The 18,286-nt window shown below is 39.4% G+C and overlaps 1 protein-coding gene across 1 annotated transcript in view; it reads right to left on the reverse strand.

Annotated features, from left to right (window-relative positions):
- Window positions 1–2,356: 2,356 nt before the first annotated feature.
- The window catches only part of lpgat1 (lysophosphatidylglycerol acyltransferase 1), a 66,492-nt gene continuing 50,562 nt past the window's right edge, over window positions 2,357–18,286 (reverse strand). Inside the window, exons 7-8 of the mRNA XM_042503165.1 lie at window positions 6,389–6,495; window positions 2,357–5,189 (exon numbers count right to left, since the gene is read on the reverse strand). Of these exons, the coding sequence (XP_042359099.1) occupies window positions 5,038–5,189; window positions 6,389–6,495 (259 nt within the window). The 3' untranslated portion in view covers window positions 2,357–5,037. The remainder of the gene's footprint in view (window positions 5,190–6,388; window positions 6,496–18,286) is intronic.

The following is an 18,286-nucleotide window of genomic DNA, read 5'->3' on the forward strand; positions in this document are numbered from 1 at the left end:
GACCTCAGGAGGAGCTACACTGAGGAGAGGGAGACTTCATGTGGGGTGATACTCCTCCTCCTCCATCTGGACACCACGCTGAGTAACCGCCACCCTGACTGTTGGCCCTTTGGTATGTTGGTGAAGCGTCCTGCATATTTAATCCCATTTTCCAGCTCACTTCCTGTTGTTTCCCCCCTGAGTTGCCATTGGCTACCTGAAGCGTGTGGCTTTGCTGCAGACCCGACCCAACAAATATCACTGCAGTTGCTATGGAAACGTAGTGGATGGCACGCCACACTGGACAGGGGTACACTGTGATTTTAACCAAGTCAGTCCTGTATGACGGCAGCTAGAAAGATCTTTTTTTTTTGTACCAGGCTGTAAACACGTTTATTTCTGCTGTAGAGTTGGCCGTTTTAACATGGGGGTCTGTGGGGACAGACTGTTTCGGAGCCAGCCTCAAGTGGCCATTCAAGGAACTGCAGTTTGTGGCACTTCTGCGTTGGCTTCATTTTTCGGCCTCAGAGGCTGCTGCTTGATAAAAATTCATCAGAAAATGTTTGCTGCTCAAATGTTTTTTTGTCAGAGGTTTCCTCTGTGAGGGTTGCCCCCACTGTTGAAAACGCAGGCTCTAACCACACCTTGGTATTTATCTTCTCTCCTCACAGTCCTCCACAGATGTACAGCAGGTTTGTCCCAGACAGGAAACAATAATAATCTGCATTTTTTGATGCCGTGAACTCTCTATCAGGGCAAGTAGATCTCTGCAGTCTTGTGCTGAGAGTTCACTCACACCAGCCGACAGACAAGAGACCGGATGCCACGGCTGAAATCAGAGCTCTGTAATATAAACCAGTGACTCTCAACAGCTGGTGAGTGACACCACAGTTAAACAACGGGCAGAGGACTGAGCAAACACAGGCTCTGGTTACCTGGAGACCAGCCGGTAACTCGGTGAGGAGAAAATGTTGACATTTACATTAGCAGACAAAAGAGAACGTCTGGTACAAGAGTGTAATTTAAAATCAGTTACAAAGGACGCTTTGTCATTTTTACAGGAACTTCAGGATCCCTGCAAAGTGTTGGAGAACAATTAAAGAACATTTTGACATTTAGGGAAACATATTGTTTTCTTGCCAATGATGAGGTGATCAATACCACTCTGTGTATGTTCAAATATTAAGGTGGCATGCAGACAGGAAGCAGAGATAAACAGCGTCCATAAAGGTAAAAATGAGCGATAAAATCCAACTGTTGTTTGCTTTATGTGTATGGCATATTGGCCTTTGTGTGCTATTGCTGGTGTGGTACATTGCAAACAGACGGTGGCATTAACTGTTTTTTGCCTAGAGCAACAAAAGTGCATGCAGCTCTGAGCTCTTAATTATATTAACCCTGAATTAGTCCACATTAAGGGCCATTGTAACAAATTTTGCACTGCAAATAAAAACATATTTCCACAAATAACATTTGAGTCAAATAATGAATCGTGAGACAGAGAAAAGGGGAAGAAAGGAACCTGGATATTTCACTGCAAATCTCCAGGTGTGCTGACATGACATCAAAAAATGTTGTAACGCACTCTCTGCTCAAACCTACGTCACCAAAGCGACAGACTCTTATTTGTCGCAAAATGAATTAAAACACAGATAAAAGTTCACGATACAAAGTAGCTGTCCTGCAGGAACGTTCAGACCTACACAAAGTAGCAAGCTAGTTTGCAGGGACGTTTGTGTTGCTTGGCAACGGTCCAGTCCGAGTCCAGTTGCAGAGCTATTTGTGTTGGCGGATCCAAATAAGTCATAAAATAAACATATCATAATCTGATGTCCCTTTTACTGTAAAGTTAAAAAAAGGCACTTGTAGAGCTGTTGTGTAAAAGCAATATCACACCGGAGGTCGTTCTGTTATACTAAATATCACACGGCTGTGACTGTCTTTGGCACAGCCGTGTCATATTCAGCATTCACTCGTGTGATATTGCTTAACCCTTTGATACCTGAGCAAATTGGCTTGATTTCTTCCAGAAAAAGTCTAGGGCAACAAGCAACTTAAAACGAAATAGCCCAAAAAGTAGCAAGAAATTAGTAAAAAAGTTAGAAGAAAATTACATGAAAATGAGGGGGGAAAAAGAAAAGTGAGAACAAATAAAAACACAACAAGAAAATGACCTCAAGAAAGTACAGGACATGTCTTGCCAAGTTGCTCATTTTTGATTTTCAAAGACGTCACACTGATTTTTTTGTTTTTTTTTCAGTTTCCAGAGGTTTAAATGCTGCTAAATGATGTCTACCCAACTTGTCAACATTTACTGTCATACGCTATTTATGTCAAAGAGTCTAAAACCTGTTAAAAGAAAAGCATTACACCGTTCGAATCTTTATGATGTTTTATTCCAGCACAAGTCTTTTGTGTTGTAAAATGGCTGTGTAGCTAGGAATTAAATGAGAAGTACAAAATGGAAAATTACAGACAGCTCTAGTATCATTTGTTTAAATCCCTATTGTGTTTATTTCCTAAAACCACATCTAGGAAAACAGTATTTCCCTGCCTTCTTTGGAAACATGGTCAGAAAATTAAAAAACAAAAAGTGAAGAGGTGAAATAAAAGAAAGATGAAGCTTAATTTCAAGTCACTCTCACGATGGAGGGGAATCTGAAAGGGCCGCTGGATGAATCACATTTACAGCCTGATTTAAAAACTTTTTTACCTACCCAGTAAGGTAGCCCTTTTTTTTTTGCATTTCACACACAGTTTCTACCAACAGTGGCACAGAGGGAGGGCAGTAAACTACTAAAATGCACCTTTAATGCACTAGTTTATGACAATGATAATTACCGCTCCTCTATAATTTCCCTAATTAAAGCAGGCTAAGCAAATTACACATGATTGACCTTAAAACCACGGCACAAGTACATTCGAGAGAGAACAGCTGCATCATTGCAGGGCCCTGCCAGAGTTTCCCTCCTCAGTGAAGAGTGACCCTGTCCTCACTGGCCCAGTTTTAGCTCCACACCATCTTAAAAACAAAAGTTTGTCAAGAGGGGAGTGTGAGGAAACAGCATTATTTGGGATTGTGGTACCAGGACATCAGGTAAGGCTTGATAGTCGAGGCTTTTTTCCCACTAAATCCTGATGATTTAAAATGTACAATGGTACAGGTTTGAAACTGGGCCCGTGTGTCGCTGTGCAAACGTTGTGTCAGCCAGCACACGGACATACAGTAGCTCTAACATCTGGAAGCACACAACAACTTCCTGGTCAGAAAAAAAAGGGTTAACACTGAGAAGTGAAGGGAAAACCTTCGCTTTCTTTCGTAAAAGAAAATAAAAAAACATTCATGTTTTAAACTGAAATCCTCTGAAATGATTGCTGCCGTCATTTCCAATGATGAAAACTCTTCCTCAGCTTCGTTATGTACAAGATTTAAACATACCATGACATGAGGACGACAGTTTCATGTAATTTAAAATGAAATTAAATTTGACCACTCGTGAAATTCGCCGCCACACTCTGACATCACAGAGCAACACGACATGGATCATATATATCAAAAATGGGGGGAAAAGACAACCACACACACTCACTTAGGCAGGTTATGCTGTAAATTTACAGTAATGACACCTATAGTTCTGTAAGCCAAAATCTCTATTTTAGAATGCTGAACATTAGGGTAGCTTCCTATAAAAATCGTATTTTTTTCCCATGTCTTTTTCCCGCCTGACGACACTAAGCATATGGCTTAAATATTTGTAAAACTATGTAGTCCAATGGGGGAAGAAGAGTCTCTGCCGTCTCAGTCTGGCTTGCTGAGATGATCCTTCGAGACACTCTGCTGTGTGTGTGTAGCTGCACATGGCGATGTGTGCACGTGTTTGTGTGTGTATGCACATCGGAGAGCAGAGGGTGAAAAAAATCCACAAAGAGGGACTTTTTAGGTGATCAGACTGCATTTCTTGCCCTGCGTGCCACCTGTTTTGTTTTTTTTTTTTCCTTTTTAAAACCACCGTCTCCTCTTCCTCCTTTTTTAACTTCCGACACAGAAATCCTTTAAATCAAGCGCCGCATCATAGCCGCATCATAGCCGCGTCATAGCCGCGTCATAGCCGCCATCCCTTTAGGCTTTCAGCAGGGCTGCCAGTGTAAACATGATCCCCCTTTTCTCAGTGAGCTCAGAATACTGCCTCGACAGACAGGCGGAAACAGGAACAAAAAAAAAAAAAAAAAAAGTCAACAAAAAGACATCAACAACAAATACAATGGCCGTTGTTGTGGAGATATGCAGGTTAAGGGAAGAAAACAAAAAAAAAAAAAAATAAAACATTGACAGCTACCACGCAGGAATATTTCCTGGGACAGGGAGCAGTTAGGGCAGTATGGATCCTTAGTGCAATGAAGGTCAGAGGAGCAGCCGGCAGCGCGGCCTCAACGTTCACGCGGCCGCTCGCTCTGGAAGGTGTGGCCGGCCGGCGAGTCAGCGGGCTGAAAGAGACGTCCAGTGGGCTTCATCAGCTCTCGCCAGGAAGAAGAATAAGGGCAGACATTATGCTTCTAGTCACAGATATTCACTCACACACGCGTCCATACACACTTTATACTCTGTAAAACTACTACGGCTAAAGCCTAGGAGGGGAAGAGAGAGTCCGGTCCAGAGCGTCCTCTGGAGGAGTCCTGAGCCTCGTTTCGTTCACTTCGAATAAAAAGTTATGTACGTGTGAGCGTCTACGTGTATGAGGACGTGTAAACATCAAAATGTGAGTCGTGACGAGTGTGAGAGATTATTCTGCTAGGCCGTCGGAGCGAGTGTGTGGTGTTAGGGTCGTGTGCGAGTTAACTATGCCTGTGACCAGTTCCGTACTGAATTTGTAATCTGTGTGTTTGTGTTCTTCGTATGTTTTTTTTTTTTTTTTTTTTGTTTCCTGTTGTAAAGTCTCTCCACTGTTGTAAATGTACATTCATCCATCGTAGGGGGGCAAGTATGACGCTGGGCCACACACCAACTGATCCTGAGGCTTTTCCAGTGGTCCGATAAAGACTCTCACCTCATCAGCGCACTCAAAATAAACAGCAGTAGAGGTACCGGAGGACGCTGTACCACACGTAGCCGGAGGCGAAAGCTAACGTCTGGATAAAGCACAGCCACACTGAGTCGAGGGTCATCTGCCGGGAGATTGCCTCCTTCTGTCCGTCTTGGGAGGGGAATGATCCTGTTGACGAGGACGGAAATACAGACGAGTCAGATTTGTTCAAAATCGAGGCGTTACTACTTATAGACAAAGTGAAATTAAAGTACTTTTATTTTCTGAGAAATTATTATTCATATCCTTGGTGCTTGTTTTAAATTGTGTACCTGTTTGGTCCAGACTGCAATGACCAAAGGGAAGAAATCTAAGTTTACAGGTATATCACGCAGGATTGTAGATTACGGTTTTAAACACACTTGCCAGTAAAAGTGAAAGTAAAAAGCCAACCCCCCAGATTCACTCTCTTTGCATTTCGTCTTGCTGTATTTGTCTGCTGCTTACAGTCTGGCCACTGGTCGCTAAATTTTCACAAAGCCCCGACCTCACCTGAGCGCTGTGGAGTTACACCTATAAACATCCTGAACACAGAAAATAAGAAAATACTAAAAAAAAAAATCTCCCTCACACACTTCTAGTGGGTCATAAGTGTGATGATTGAGAAGAATTACTTCTGTATGAGTCTACAGATTGATTTCAGAAAAATCTGGCACAGTATATCTTTAATTTCGCTAGTGTCTACATGAAATGTAGTGGTTTGAACCACTGATTAATGTCTGGAGTAGAAACAGCTAACGCCATATTTTGTGTGACGAACACAGCACTCGCTGTGAGTGATTGAAAGGGGACCTATTATGACATATTATCGTTTTCCTTATAAATTTGAGGAAACTCCCTCAAGACCATCTTAACCTACTGCGTTCACAAGAATGAGACGAATGCAAGGTCAGCCACCGAAATCTAATCAGTTAATCCTCGAGTCCACAGGACGATTTGTGCCAAATTTGAAAAAATACCCTCAAGGTATTCTTGAAATATCATATTTACAAGAATGAGACTGACAAGGTGACAGTGACATTCACCTTTGACCTATGACCACCGAAATCTAAAAAAGTTCATCGCTGAGTCCAAGTGAATGTTTGTGTCAAATTTGAACAAATTCCCTCGAGGCGTCCTTGAGATATCGTGTTAACAAGAATGTGCCGGATGTACGTACATGCGGACGTACAACCCGAAAACATAACGCCTCTGGCCTCGGCTATTGCTGGCGGAGAGGCATAAAAATATATGCAACATAGCAGCAGCATCATTATATTTCTTCGCACATAGTTGAAAAGAATTCATATTTCAGTTGGACTTTAACAAGCTGACATGGGGAGACAGACCTGTGTCGTAGAAGTGGGTCAGCAGCTCTTCTTTCTCCACGAACCTCTGATACAGCCAGTCAGTCAGGGCCTCTGCCTCCACAGGAACCTCTTTTATTGGGTACATCCTGAAGGAAGCAGGAGAGACAGGCAGACAGGGAGACAGATGAAACACAGAAAAGGATTACTGAGGTCTCACTCAGCAGAAACTGTCTGCATTGATCCGTCGTCGAAGCTGCAGTCCAAACCCAGGGTGTCAGCCGTGGTCCCCGAGCAGAGCGGTCTATTTCAAACTGGAATCTATTTCAGCAGTCTGTGTGTTTGCTGTAGCTTCAGCTCGTTTCGGGGATTCATTAGCTGGCAGGCTCATCAGAAAGAGACAGAAGTGCTGAGGGGAGCCTGACAGGAGACAGACGAGTCACGTAGCGCCACAAAATGGTTTGGTTAGTGTGCAGGAAGAACAACTTTTAAAAAAAAAGTCAGAGTGAAAAAGTTAAAATCACTTTTGTCACCAAGATGTAGAGAAGCAGCACTATTAAATCCTGCCAACCTTAGAAATGTCTTTAATCTGTGTCGCAATACAGCGAGGCTTCAGTAGGACTCAACTGATGACTGTATTTACTACAGTTTATCTAGTTTAAGTTTCTCTATTTATCTTTTACTTCTCAGAAACACCGCCCATCACGGGGCTCTACAGTAATGGTTGCCATTTTGAGAAATAGGCAACCAGTTCTTGGCCTTTAGTTGCCATCAGTGGCAATCACTTTGTAATATATAAATAAATAGGGACCTCAAACAGCAAAACATGCACACCCCGAATAATCAGTATTTGTTGCGTTAAATTCTGGGCTGATAGTTATATAAAATAACAATTGTTCTGACAGTCGATGTTGTTTTTTCTGTTTTTATTTTTTTTATTCACACAGTGATTAAATAATATTCAAGTATTGTTAAAAATAAAACAAATAAATAAAATTAATTCTAAGGTAATTTTTTTGAAACAAATTCAAAATAAAAAAAATATATTAATTAAAAAATCATTAAAATCAATTAACATAGAATTGATAAATAAAATAAAAAATTACAAATATTGATAAAATATCATCAATTATCAACATTATAATATCATTGTCCCTCAAAGTCTGTTTCTTGCTGAGACGCATGCTCTTTACAAGGACAAGCATATCTGCCTTGTTGCAGCTCAGTCCAATTCTCCTCTCATCCACGATGTGAGACGCAGAGCTTAACACGGCCTCGCTCATCGCAGTCGTGTAAATAGACCTCGTGTGTCATCTGACGTCACACAACATTCAGTCGGCACAAAACTGAAATTGATGTGACACAAAAGATAAACATCAGCCACTGCCGTCAGTGAAATGTCATTTTTGTGCCAGAAGGCATGATATTCATTATACTGCAGTCAACATAGCAAATATCAGCCGATAAAGACATTTGGTCCACAAATACGTGCATCTCTACAGTATTTAAGGAAATCACAACAGTCTCAGACCACGTTTAGGCGAGAACGGCCTTACTAAAAACAGAAGAACCACCACTCCACGTGCCAAGTGCAGCCGCGACTGTTCTCACAGGATCCGTGCATTGCCAGTTTACACTGCGACAGAACGGGTGGCGTTTTCAAAAAAATTATACTCTCAAGTTTGCGTTTTCAGGCCCCAAAAATGTCCATGTTGTGTGAACGAAAGGCCAAAACACAATAACATTTCATGCAAGCCGTTGCCGTGTAAACGGCCCCTCGGTCATCACTCTGATGAAGATAAAAATAAGATAACTAGAAACATCTGTTGAACAAGTCGTGGTGCTCTGGAGAAAATACGTTTCGTTCTGATCTTTTTGCCATCTCAATGGTCGGCACCTCGCCGTTTGTTCATCCTCAAAGTTAGAAATTGTCTGACCATCAGTCCCAAAACCCCTAAATTTTTAATTTACCATCATATAAGATGAAAGAAACAAGCAAATTGCGACATTCAAGAAGCAGAAACCAGAGATCCGATGCAATTTTTCCTTATGAATGTACTTAGCTGCCTATCAATTCCTTGCCGATTGAATGTTTCATTATTATCCTGTCTGACATCGAGCACTTTATTCCTCACGTGAACAGTCTCCAGCTGGATAAAACCACGAATGTTTCCAACCACACATGACAAACGCTGTTTAAAGAAAACACAATAGCTGGCTGACATTGTGAAAACAATGAAGGGTCACTTTTAAAAGCCTCAGTGAGGAGTGCTGCTGAAATCTACGCTGTAGCCAGAAGGGGTCCCTGTTCGGCTGCACTCCCACACAGAGCGGCTCCTGGTCACCTTCAAATAGAGGTTACAGTCTCCTCCCTCAGACAGAGCATTTCCTCTGCACTCAACGTTTGCTCAATACTCCCGACTGGATAATGTCCACGGTAAAAGTACATCTGCGCCTACGAGGAGAGCTCCTGGAAGTAAGAGGGAAGTAATAAGGAATATAGTATTGATTACTAAAGAGATCAATATATTTTAAAAAGCAATCTAAGCTAAATGGCAGCAGCACTTCTGTCAGTAACACAGACATGTTTCCACACACCGCTGCAGGTACGAACACATAATCATGCCCTGAATTAAAATAGAAATCTTACTCAAATAGCTTTGAAAGTGTTAGTTTAGTCTGAAGGTGTTCAATTAAGTTTTTTTTTTTTTTAGATATTCTTTAGATTATCAGTGGTGTAAAATCGAGCTGAAAGGGTTAATTTAGACAAAATTAATCTGCAACGGTATGCGATTTTTAAGGCACTAATACCATCTCAGAAAATATTAGTTTCACAGTATACGGTATTACAAATGTATTATTATTATTATCAGTTACAATGACCCTTAACTCTTTGAAACCTGGATCCACATCAGTTTTCTTGTGCTGCGCCTTTTACAAGCTGTTTAACCCTTTGAAACTTGTGCAAATCTGTATGATGTCTTTCAAAAACATGGAGAAAAGGGCACTTAGCAACTTGGCAAAGGTGACAAAAAAGTACTGAAAATTACTTCTTCAAAACTTAAACTCAAAACTAAACTTAACTTAAAAACTAGGAAAAATGTCCAGATAACTATATCCATAACTACATATAAATATAAATTTAAAATCATGTTACAGGAAAAACAATATGCATTTACTTTTTTTTTTTTTTTTTTTTTAATTCAATTTTCAGTACTTTTTTGGGTCACTTTCTTGTTTGTTTGTTTTTTACTTTTTCTTTTTTGTGTCATTTTTACTTATTTTTGGGTTATTTTCCTGATTTTTATTTATTTATTTATTTATTTTTTGCACATTTTTGGGCCATGTATTGTAGAAAACAGAAGGTTTTTGGAGGTTGAACAAATATTTTTTTATCATTCAAACTTGAGTAAATTAATAAAATAAAGGTGAGTGTCTGTCTAAGGAAATGACCAGGGTGTGATAACAGTCAACTTTCATACCACGATATACCTTAAAACTGGTATACTGCTGCCACCCTAATCAGCAACTAATTCGGTCATTGATAAATTGCTCATCACATCGCTTTTCAAGCAAAAACGTCAAACAGTCTTTTATTTCAGCTCCTCAAATGTGAGGATTGACTGCTGTTCTAAAGACGCAGCGATTAGTTTTCATGCACCACATATCTGAAACAAACTGCAACCCTAAGTTCTTTTAAATCAAAGCTGATGAATTTTATGTTTACCACGCCTTTTATTAAATCAAATATCTTACAAATGATTCTCTAGCTCTTTAATGTCATTTTTAATTGCATTTTAATGTCCTTTTATAATGTGTTTCTTCCACACTTTGTCTCCACGCCTCTGAGGTTTAAAGCGCTCGGCATTGCCTTGCAGAAATGTACTATATAAAAAAACTATAGTTATGAATAAACTGTAAATAAAAATTATGCAGACAACATGGGCTCTGAGTGTGAGGCTCTGAAATTATAATGTCCATTTTCTAGCCCTAATTTTCCCAAAAAGTGTTAATTTGATCCCCTAAATAAAATGATAAATGTAACAAAAACACATAACAATAAGGAGTGTTCACGTGACATTGAATGAACACATTTTAAAAAGCAAAAACCCTTTGATAATTTACATACCTGATTAAAAAGTTTACATGAAGCCATTTGAATTTCACATATTTTGAATATTATTGGTGTACAAGGTTTCTGTCAGTGCAGTAAAAACCTGGCCTTTGAACTGAAGCAGTCTGTATGACCTCATCAGGAAAAGGCTTGGCCTGTTTGTTTCACAGATCAGTAGGGCAGGAGCTGATGATTCAATGCAGACTTCCGTCTCGTTTGTATATTTTAAGTGCATATCTGCAGACGCTTCTCCTCATTATCCGGCGGTTCACTGTGTGGATGTTGCTCTGTGGAAAGTCTGAACAAGGTCCTGCTTAAGTAGAGCAACTTTTATGTCCCTAAGGGCATGAAACTCCTGTTAAATTCAAGATGAAACCAACTAAAATCACACTTTCATATGTTCATGGTTCTTGTAAAGCTGACTTTTTGGAGATTAAACAGCTTCTGACCAACAACAACAGCAGCAGTCCCCTCTGAGCAGGTCTGGCTTCCCAAAACTGGAGCTAAGCTGCTGTGACCACCAAGACGTCCCACAATGCTTGTCCTGCTGTGGCTGTGGACATCAGGTGTCTTTCATGTCACTGATGTGCCATAAGATCCAACCAACCAACCACTGGAGCATTCTCAAAGCACAAGAACGTGAAAATAAACTCAGGAAGAGGCAGAGAAATGCTGCTTGTTCACACTGTCAGACAGAATCTGTTTTTGGCTCTTCGAGACTGGTTTAAATAAGTCTGGACTAGGGCTGGACAATGTATCGATATTGTACCAGTATTGTGATATGAGACTAGATGTCTCTAAATTTTGTATATTGTAGTAACATCTCGTTTTTCCTGGTTTTTAAAGGCTGCATTTAAGTTCATTTTCTGAACTTTCCAGACGCAGAAGCATGAGGAACGCCCTCCTCATGCTTCTGCACTGGAAAGCACAGTAGTTACCGATGCCTGTGCAGTTACCACAACAGCCCAAGCAGATAGGCTGATGATATCTGGACACAAATTCAAAGCAATTACTTGTAAATAACAGTGCAGACAGTGTCTTCGTGGTTTTTTTTTGAGAAACACTGGCTAATTTAGCAAATTGCTTTAATCGCCGGCTGACATTCCAGTCTTTAAAAGCCCGAACCAGGCTGAGTTTAAAATCTAGAGTGATGATACTGATATCATATGGAGGTAAAAGACTTAGAATGACTTTGTCATGCCAGCGTCTCAGGAAAAGGGGTTAAATAACGCTCAAAAATTAGGCTTAATTTTGGCAATGGAGAAACAGCATGGCCATTTCACAGGGATCCTTTAACCTCTGATCTCAAATATGTTTTGTAATGCAAAGTAATTAAAAACATTAGATTAGAAACTGATTAATAGCAATTAACTATTGGAAATCTGTGATTAATAGTGATTAAAAAAAATCAGGGCCCTAAAAGAAATAGACATAAAACACTAGAAGAGAGAAAAAAAATCAATTAAAGTAAACACATAAATCAACTTTAGCATACTTTGTAAGTATAATAACACTGAATATCCACAGAATGTAAAGAACATGCTATAAAAAAACCCATTAATATACTGAAATACAGATGCTAAACTATTACATATATCCATCGGATAATATGCTGATATAATATGATACTATACTAGTATAGACATATAACTTCTGTTGGAAGTTTTGGTTTTCAGAATGCAATCAAATTAATTTTTTTAATTTTTTGAAAAAGCTGCAGAGATGACAGAGCAGACTAAAAAGCAGTGCTGTTACCAAGATAAACTTTAAGGTACTGAACTTTGGCACCCAATATCCCTCAGTACCAAGACTGATCCCTTAATATTTGTAAAGAAAGTAGCAATTACAGCAAAGTACAAGTGAGGAAAGCCACCACTAGAAGAAATAAAGTTATTTCATCCTCTAACTGTTCCGTAATCGTGGTGCTAGGTGGTCATTTTTGGTTTTGGCTGCACATTTTGTTCCCATTAAGAGTCTATTTTGGAGCGCATTTTTTCCCATGGCAGTGATTAGCGACAGTGTTGTTATCATTAAATACAAGTTAATGAATGATTGATTAAATGTAACATGCAGGCCTGTAGAGTGTCTCACACCTGCTCCAGTGTAGGACGCCTGCCAAAGGCCCTCTACTCTGCTCTGCTCTTAAATGTAAAGTGATCGCTCTGTAATCCTGCCAGAGGAAAACTGGAGCCGGCCTTGCCACTTATAGGAAGGTTTGAGCGTTTAGGGCGTTGGTAGCAGGTGGCGTCCACAGCGCTTTCCCGCAATTGTAATATTCGTGTAGAATCAGGATCTTTTGCTGATGAGGACAGCTGAGGTTAAAGGAGGTGCTGCTGCTGATTCGGGTCCAGAACAAATACATTTTTAGATTTGTTAGAGAGCATACAGAGTTGTCCCTGTATCAGCTCATTGGTTTATCAGTCGTTTGTTTAGAGAACAAACGTCTGTAGCCGCTCGGAGCCAAAATCAAACAGCAGGTGGAAGTTTACAAGGTTTATTTTTTGCCTTCAAATCACCTGACTCCAAACTTTGGCGACCACTGATCACACTGTCTCGCTCCATGGATGGATTAAATCTCGGTTTTAAGAGGAGCCTCCGACTAATGATTCAAATCTTTGACTTTCAGGGGGCACCTCTAAATTTGACACATTTCTTGTTTTTTCCATTATCATGTTACTTTTGCTTCATATTCAACTTTAATTAGAGTTTACTTGAGAAAATTTATGTTTACTGTTGCAGAGTTAATTTCCTAATGGAATAGAATTGAAGAAACTTCTAGTTTTTAGAACCTGAATGGACTATTTTTTATCAGTGGATTATTCACTTATTAAAGGCCTTTGCCCTGACAGCGATACATATGTGGTTGTCATGTGTCCTTTAAAGAGCTGACAAAGGCACACTGTTGCTTCTTATCAGCCCATGGTAAATCGCCAATGCTTCATATTTCTAATTCTATACTGCTGCTGTCTTTGCACGTCACATTTATATGTAGATACTCTGATAATAGTTTATTTATTAAAGCCCGTAAGCTAAAATCGAATGTGAGATCTTTTTAAGAAGCAAACATTTCAACTAAAGCAAATATATCCAATGAAAAAAACAAGGAACTGATCATATAACACATGCATAAGAGCTGAAAAACTACCTTTAGATCTTTGCTAAACTGCAGTTTGTGGCACTTGTCTGGCATTGCTTGTTACGGACTTTACTGTGTTTACACATCAATGAATGCAAATTATTTGAACACCATTATGTAATCTCATAGTTGCATCTATTGGAAATTAAGCTGCCTTAATTTGGTGGTGATAAATAGCCAATAAAGTATTTTTAATACTTTTTATGGCATTAAACGGTAGGCAAGTAGTTATTTTTTCAATGGTGTGGATCCCCTGGAGCAATGGTGTACAACGCCAGGACTCTATTGGCGGCTGATGGGTAACAGGTTGAACAAAAGTTCAGGCTGCGGCCAACATCAGCAGTCCTGTTTGGGCTCACAGAAATCAAGCAGCTTTTGTGGGTGCATGGATACGCCAAACAGATGCTGTGATTCTGTTAACAGTTGTGTGAAAAATGGAAACTTAATGTTGTGTGGAGTGAAAAAAGAAACAAGACAGTAGTGGTATTTGTTGCACTGGGACACAGCTGCACGTGTCAGTGTACAGTAGTGATGGCGGTGGCGAGGAACTGGTGGCGGTGTGTTGGCGTGGGGCCACGGCAGCGCTCTCATTTCCACCCTAACCCACTTGGCAGCAGCCTGCTTGTTAACCTGACACTGTGGTGCACAGACAGATGAGAAAGAGCTGCAGCTTCTCCTGTCGATAAGCGTCAACATCAGACTTTTACCTTGAGTGTACCTGCACTACATCAAACAGATGATGTACATCAGTGATACTCAACCAATGACCCGCGGGCCAAATCTGGTCCCACATAGGGTGCCCGGTGGCCTCCACCAACCACTATGTAATTTACAAAAAAATAAAGTGATTCTTATCTTAGAAAGCTCCTAAAATCCTAGAAACGTCCTAAAATTCTACAAATGTCCTAATATGAAAGGAACATCCTAAAATCTGAAAAAAAAAAAACCACAAAAAACAATGATCAAAAACCTAAAAATGTCCTAAAATCCTTGAAATGTTCTAAAATCCGAGAAACGTCCTAAAATTCTGCAATGTCCTAAAATCCTAGTAACATACTAATATCTTAGACAGGTCCTAAAAATGTCCTAAAATTCTAGAAATGTTCTAAAATCCTGGAAATGTACTAAAATTCTCAAAATGTCCTAAAATCCTACTGAGAGTCTAACATCTTAGACATGTCCTAAAATCTGAGAAAAGTCCTGAAATCATTCAAATGTCCTAAAACGTCCTAAAATCCAAGAAATGTCCAAAAATTCAAAAATGTCCTAAAATCCAAGAAACCTCCTAAAGTCCGGCAAACATCCTAAATCCTAGAAATGTCCTAAAATCCCAGAAACATGTATGGGGCTGCTGCGACTGGCCCCAGGCCTCCTGTCATTTTTCAAAAGTTGCCCTTGAGGGCAGCAAGTTGAGTATCTCTGATGTACATCCTTACGTGCGTGTACACAGAGTTTGAGGAGAAGAAAAGACAAATTCAGGTTATAAATGATGCAAATCAGAAGCTTTCTATGCCCCTCGTTTGAACCATTTAGCTCCTGTAAAGCTCTTATTCTTGAGATACTGTTTCCCTTTCTAACTGGACTAGGAAGCTAATTAAATCTGGAGTCTTGCTAGAAAAGTCTGTCCACTCGACAAGCCTCTTTGGAGGGTAGCCAGTCATTGTTTGGGGACTCTACACGGCCCTAAATCTCTCTGGCTGGGAAATCTTGAGAAACAAAGAGGTGCCCTGGGGGGCCTGCTCTCGGGCACAATGTTGCAAAAGGTGAATATTGAGATTAGCGGCCAGTGTGGCTTGGGGAGCAAAGAAAAAGTCTCCTGTCCCGCTCCCCGTCTCTTTCTAGTTAAGATAAGAGTCCTCATCTGTGCAATGAAGCTCTAAATCCCAAACTGCTGGCTTTGAGTTCTTTCTCTCAATCCTCCTGTGAAGTGACGTTCAGTTTTACCAGCTAAAGCAACAATTAAACGATTAATAAGTACGAATGATAAAGCATACATGAGTCTTGGTTTATTTTGTGCTACACTTGATCAATAATGATGCCGACTTCCTTGTACGATTTATTTTTGAGGTCCCTTAGTAAACCACTTTTCAGGGCTTTTGCTTGCAGAGTCAAACTTTAGTCTGCAATTAGAAAAAGTTGAGGGACGGTAAGAGTTTGCTTGTTAATTGCTCCATTTAGTCCCAGTTAATCTGCTTCCTCTCTGACCTGAGGCAGTACAACTTCCCGAAAATAGTTAGGGCACAAAGACAACTTCACTGGCAGATGTAAAAAAAAAAAAAAAAAAAGGACTTGGCCAGAGGGAGAAAAGTTCAGAGAGACCTACAAACAAGTTGATACAAAAAACTGTTCACATAAAGACTTAAAATATTAAGACTTAAGCACAAGGGACTGGCTAAACCTGAAGGAACAGTGTTTTTGGTAGCAGAAGTAAACAGACCAACTGATACTTTGTCTTCTCCACACACTTTATACACACAAAATACGAACTTTATTTGAGCTGTTTCTACATCAGTGATTCGTACTTTAAAAAAGGCTGTATATGTTTGACACAAATGTCTTTAACAACATGACAGTGTCAGTTTCCTCTGCTGAGCTGTCACACTACTGCTAGGGCTAACTGATCAATTGAATTCACACTGACATCAAAATATGGTTTCTGTCATTCAAATAAGCTTTTATCAGGCTGATATATGTTAATTATCTTTGTAAAAGACAATCGCAGACCACGATAACACGTGCACATCAACATGCTTCTGAGATCAAACGAGTCTTGATCCCTCTATTTTAGCAGTGACCACTAGTCCTCCTGTTAAGTTATGGTACAAAATGCTTTTTAATTCTAAGTCTAAATTCTTGCTTGTGTTGTACGTCGCTTTGGATAAAAGCGTCTGCTAAATGAAATTGTAGAATTGTAGAATTGTAATTGTTTCATTTCTGTCAGTTTGTCGCCTTTTATGATATCCCAGGTCAAGCTGCAGTCTTTAACTGTAACACTGATAGTCAGTTATTTCTTGGTGAACTCCTTGTGACACCAGAGAGTATAAATATTCACAAAAAGAGGCAGTGAAGTGAATCTCTTTTGGATTTAACCTGAACTGACCAGAAGACAACACGGTGTATTTGTCCTCCTTATCTGCACTTTGATCTGTGTCCACGTGGCAGGAGCACACTTTCACCTTGTCACCGTGACTGTATGCCCCTGACATATGAGTGTCGCTGCTGACATGTGAGGACGCTGGAGAGAGACGGAGGGTGCGGGAGGAGCAGTGTGGAGGTTAATAGCATCCTAACACAGGAGCATCGACCTCTTATCAGCGCAGACATCACAGGTAAGGGGCCATAAAACAAATATCACTGCTAGATACCGTCAACGTGACCTGAGCTGACTTTTCAGATGTCAGCTGTTTATGAGGGAGCACGTTTCAGGTTAGTTTAGGAGTAAAGAAGTAGGACAATCCTCCTAAAGATAAACTGGACATAAAAGAACTCAGCGTTCGAAAACAGGTCCACAAAAAATCCCTTATCTCTCCACTTTAAATAACGCTTTCATATGCTGACACATTAACTCAAGAACCGTCCTTAATTGAGGTTTTGAGGTAATGAACAGGACTCTGTGCACAGCCAGCGTGATTGTCAGGTGCTAGTTGCTAAAAACAAAACTGACCTACGCACACTGAACTTTACTTTGACTTCATAAGTCTTTTTTGTTTTTCCACTTTAGATTTTGAGGTATTTCCATTTTATCAAAGTGTCCTGAGGTATATAAAGTATATATTTTTTAAATATTTAAAACACAATAAAAGTCCCTATTTAAGTAGCAAAAATTCAGGATAAAAAAAGCTTCTTTAACTAGATATGTCTTGGTTTTTGACTGTGGGCTGAAATCAAGTAATTTCAAGATGAAGATGCCAACTTCAGCTTTGTCCATTTTTACAGACATTTTAAAGACTTATTAAGAAAATAATAAGAATATTAATCAACAGTAAAAAAATAATTTATCCTTTTAACCATATATTAATTCTTTGTACTGTAGTGCACTAAATTTATGTGACATCTTTACTTTCTTTGCAGAATTTTTTAAATGCAAAACAAATGATGAGCTTCTTAAACAGAATATTTTGTTCAGTAAAGAAAAAAATCTTCCTAACAAATAATATTGGTATGGAACAGAGTCCTTTAAGGTTTACTTGCTTACAAAAATGTAAATAAAATCTGCATATACACTCACTGGTCACTTCCTTGTGTCACAATCTAATATGTGCAATCTAATTTGATCCAATACAGCAGCTCTGCCACAAACTCAGCCGCTGATTCAAATATAATATTCAGTTGTGATTGACACCATCAAGATATTGATTTAAGTATATTTTTATTATTAAGGTTGGAGTTTGCAATGGTGTTGGACTGATCTCAATTTTACTGAGGGGTGTTCCTGATATTTTGTCCACTCAATTTACATTAGAAGGGCAGAATATTAACACCTTTTAATATAATGCACTCCAGTACAACACAGAAACCCACCAAAACCTTGATAATTAACATACAGTTATTACTTTTCTAAAAATGTGAAAAAAACTACTGCAATAGCTAACACCTAAACATATTTAACTATTACTTTATTTTATTATTTTTCCTTCCTCTATTAACTATTAACACCCAGTTGTTTTATCATCACCATTGTTCAAATAAA

This window comes from Plectropomus leopardus, chromosome 16 (genome assembly GCF_008729295.1).
Source record: "Plectropomus leopardus isolate mb chromosome 16, YSFRI_Pleo_2.0, whole genome shotgun sequence".
Classification (NCBI taxonomy): Eukaryota; Metazoa; Chordata; class Actinopteri; order Perciformes; family Serranidae; genus Plectropomus; species Plectropomus leopardus.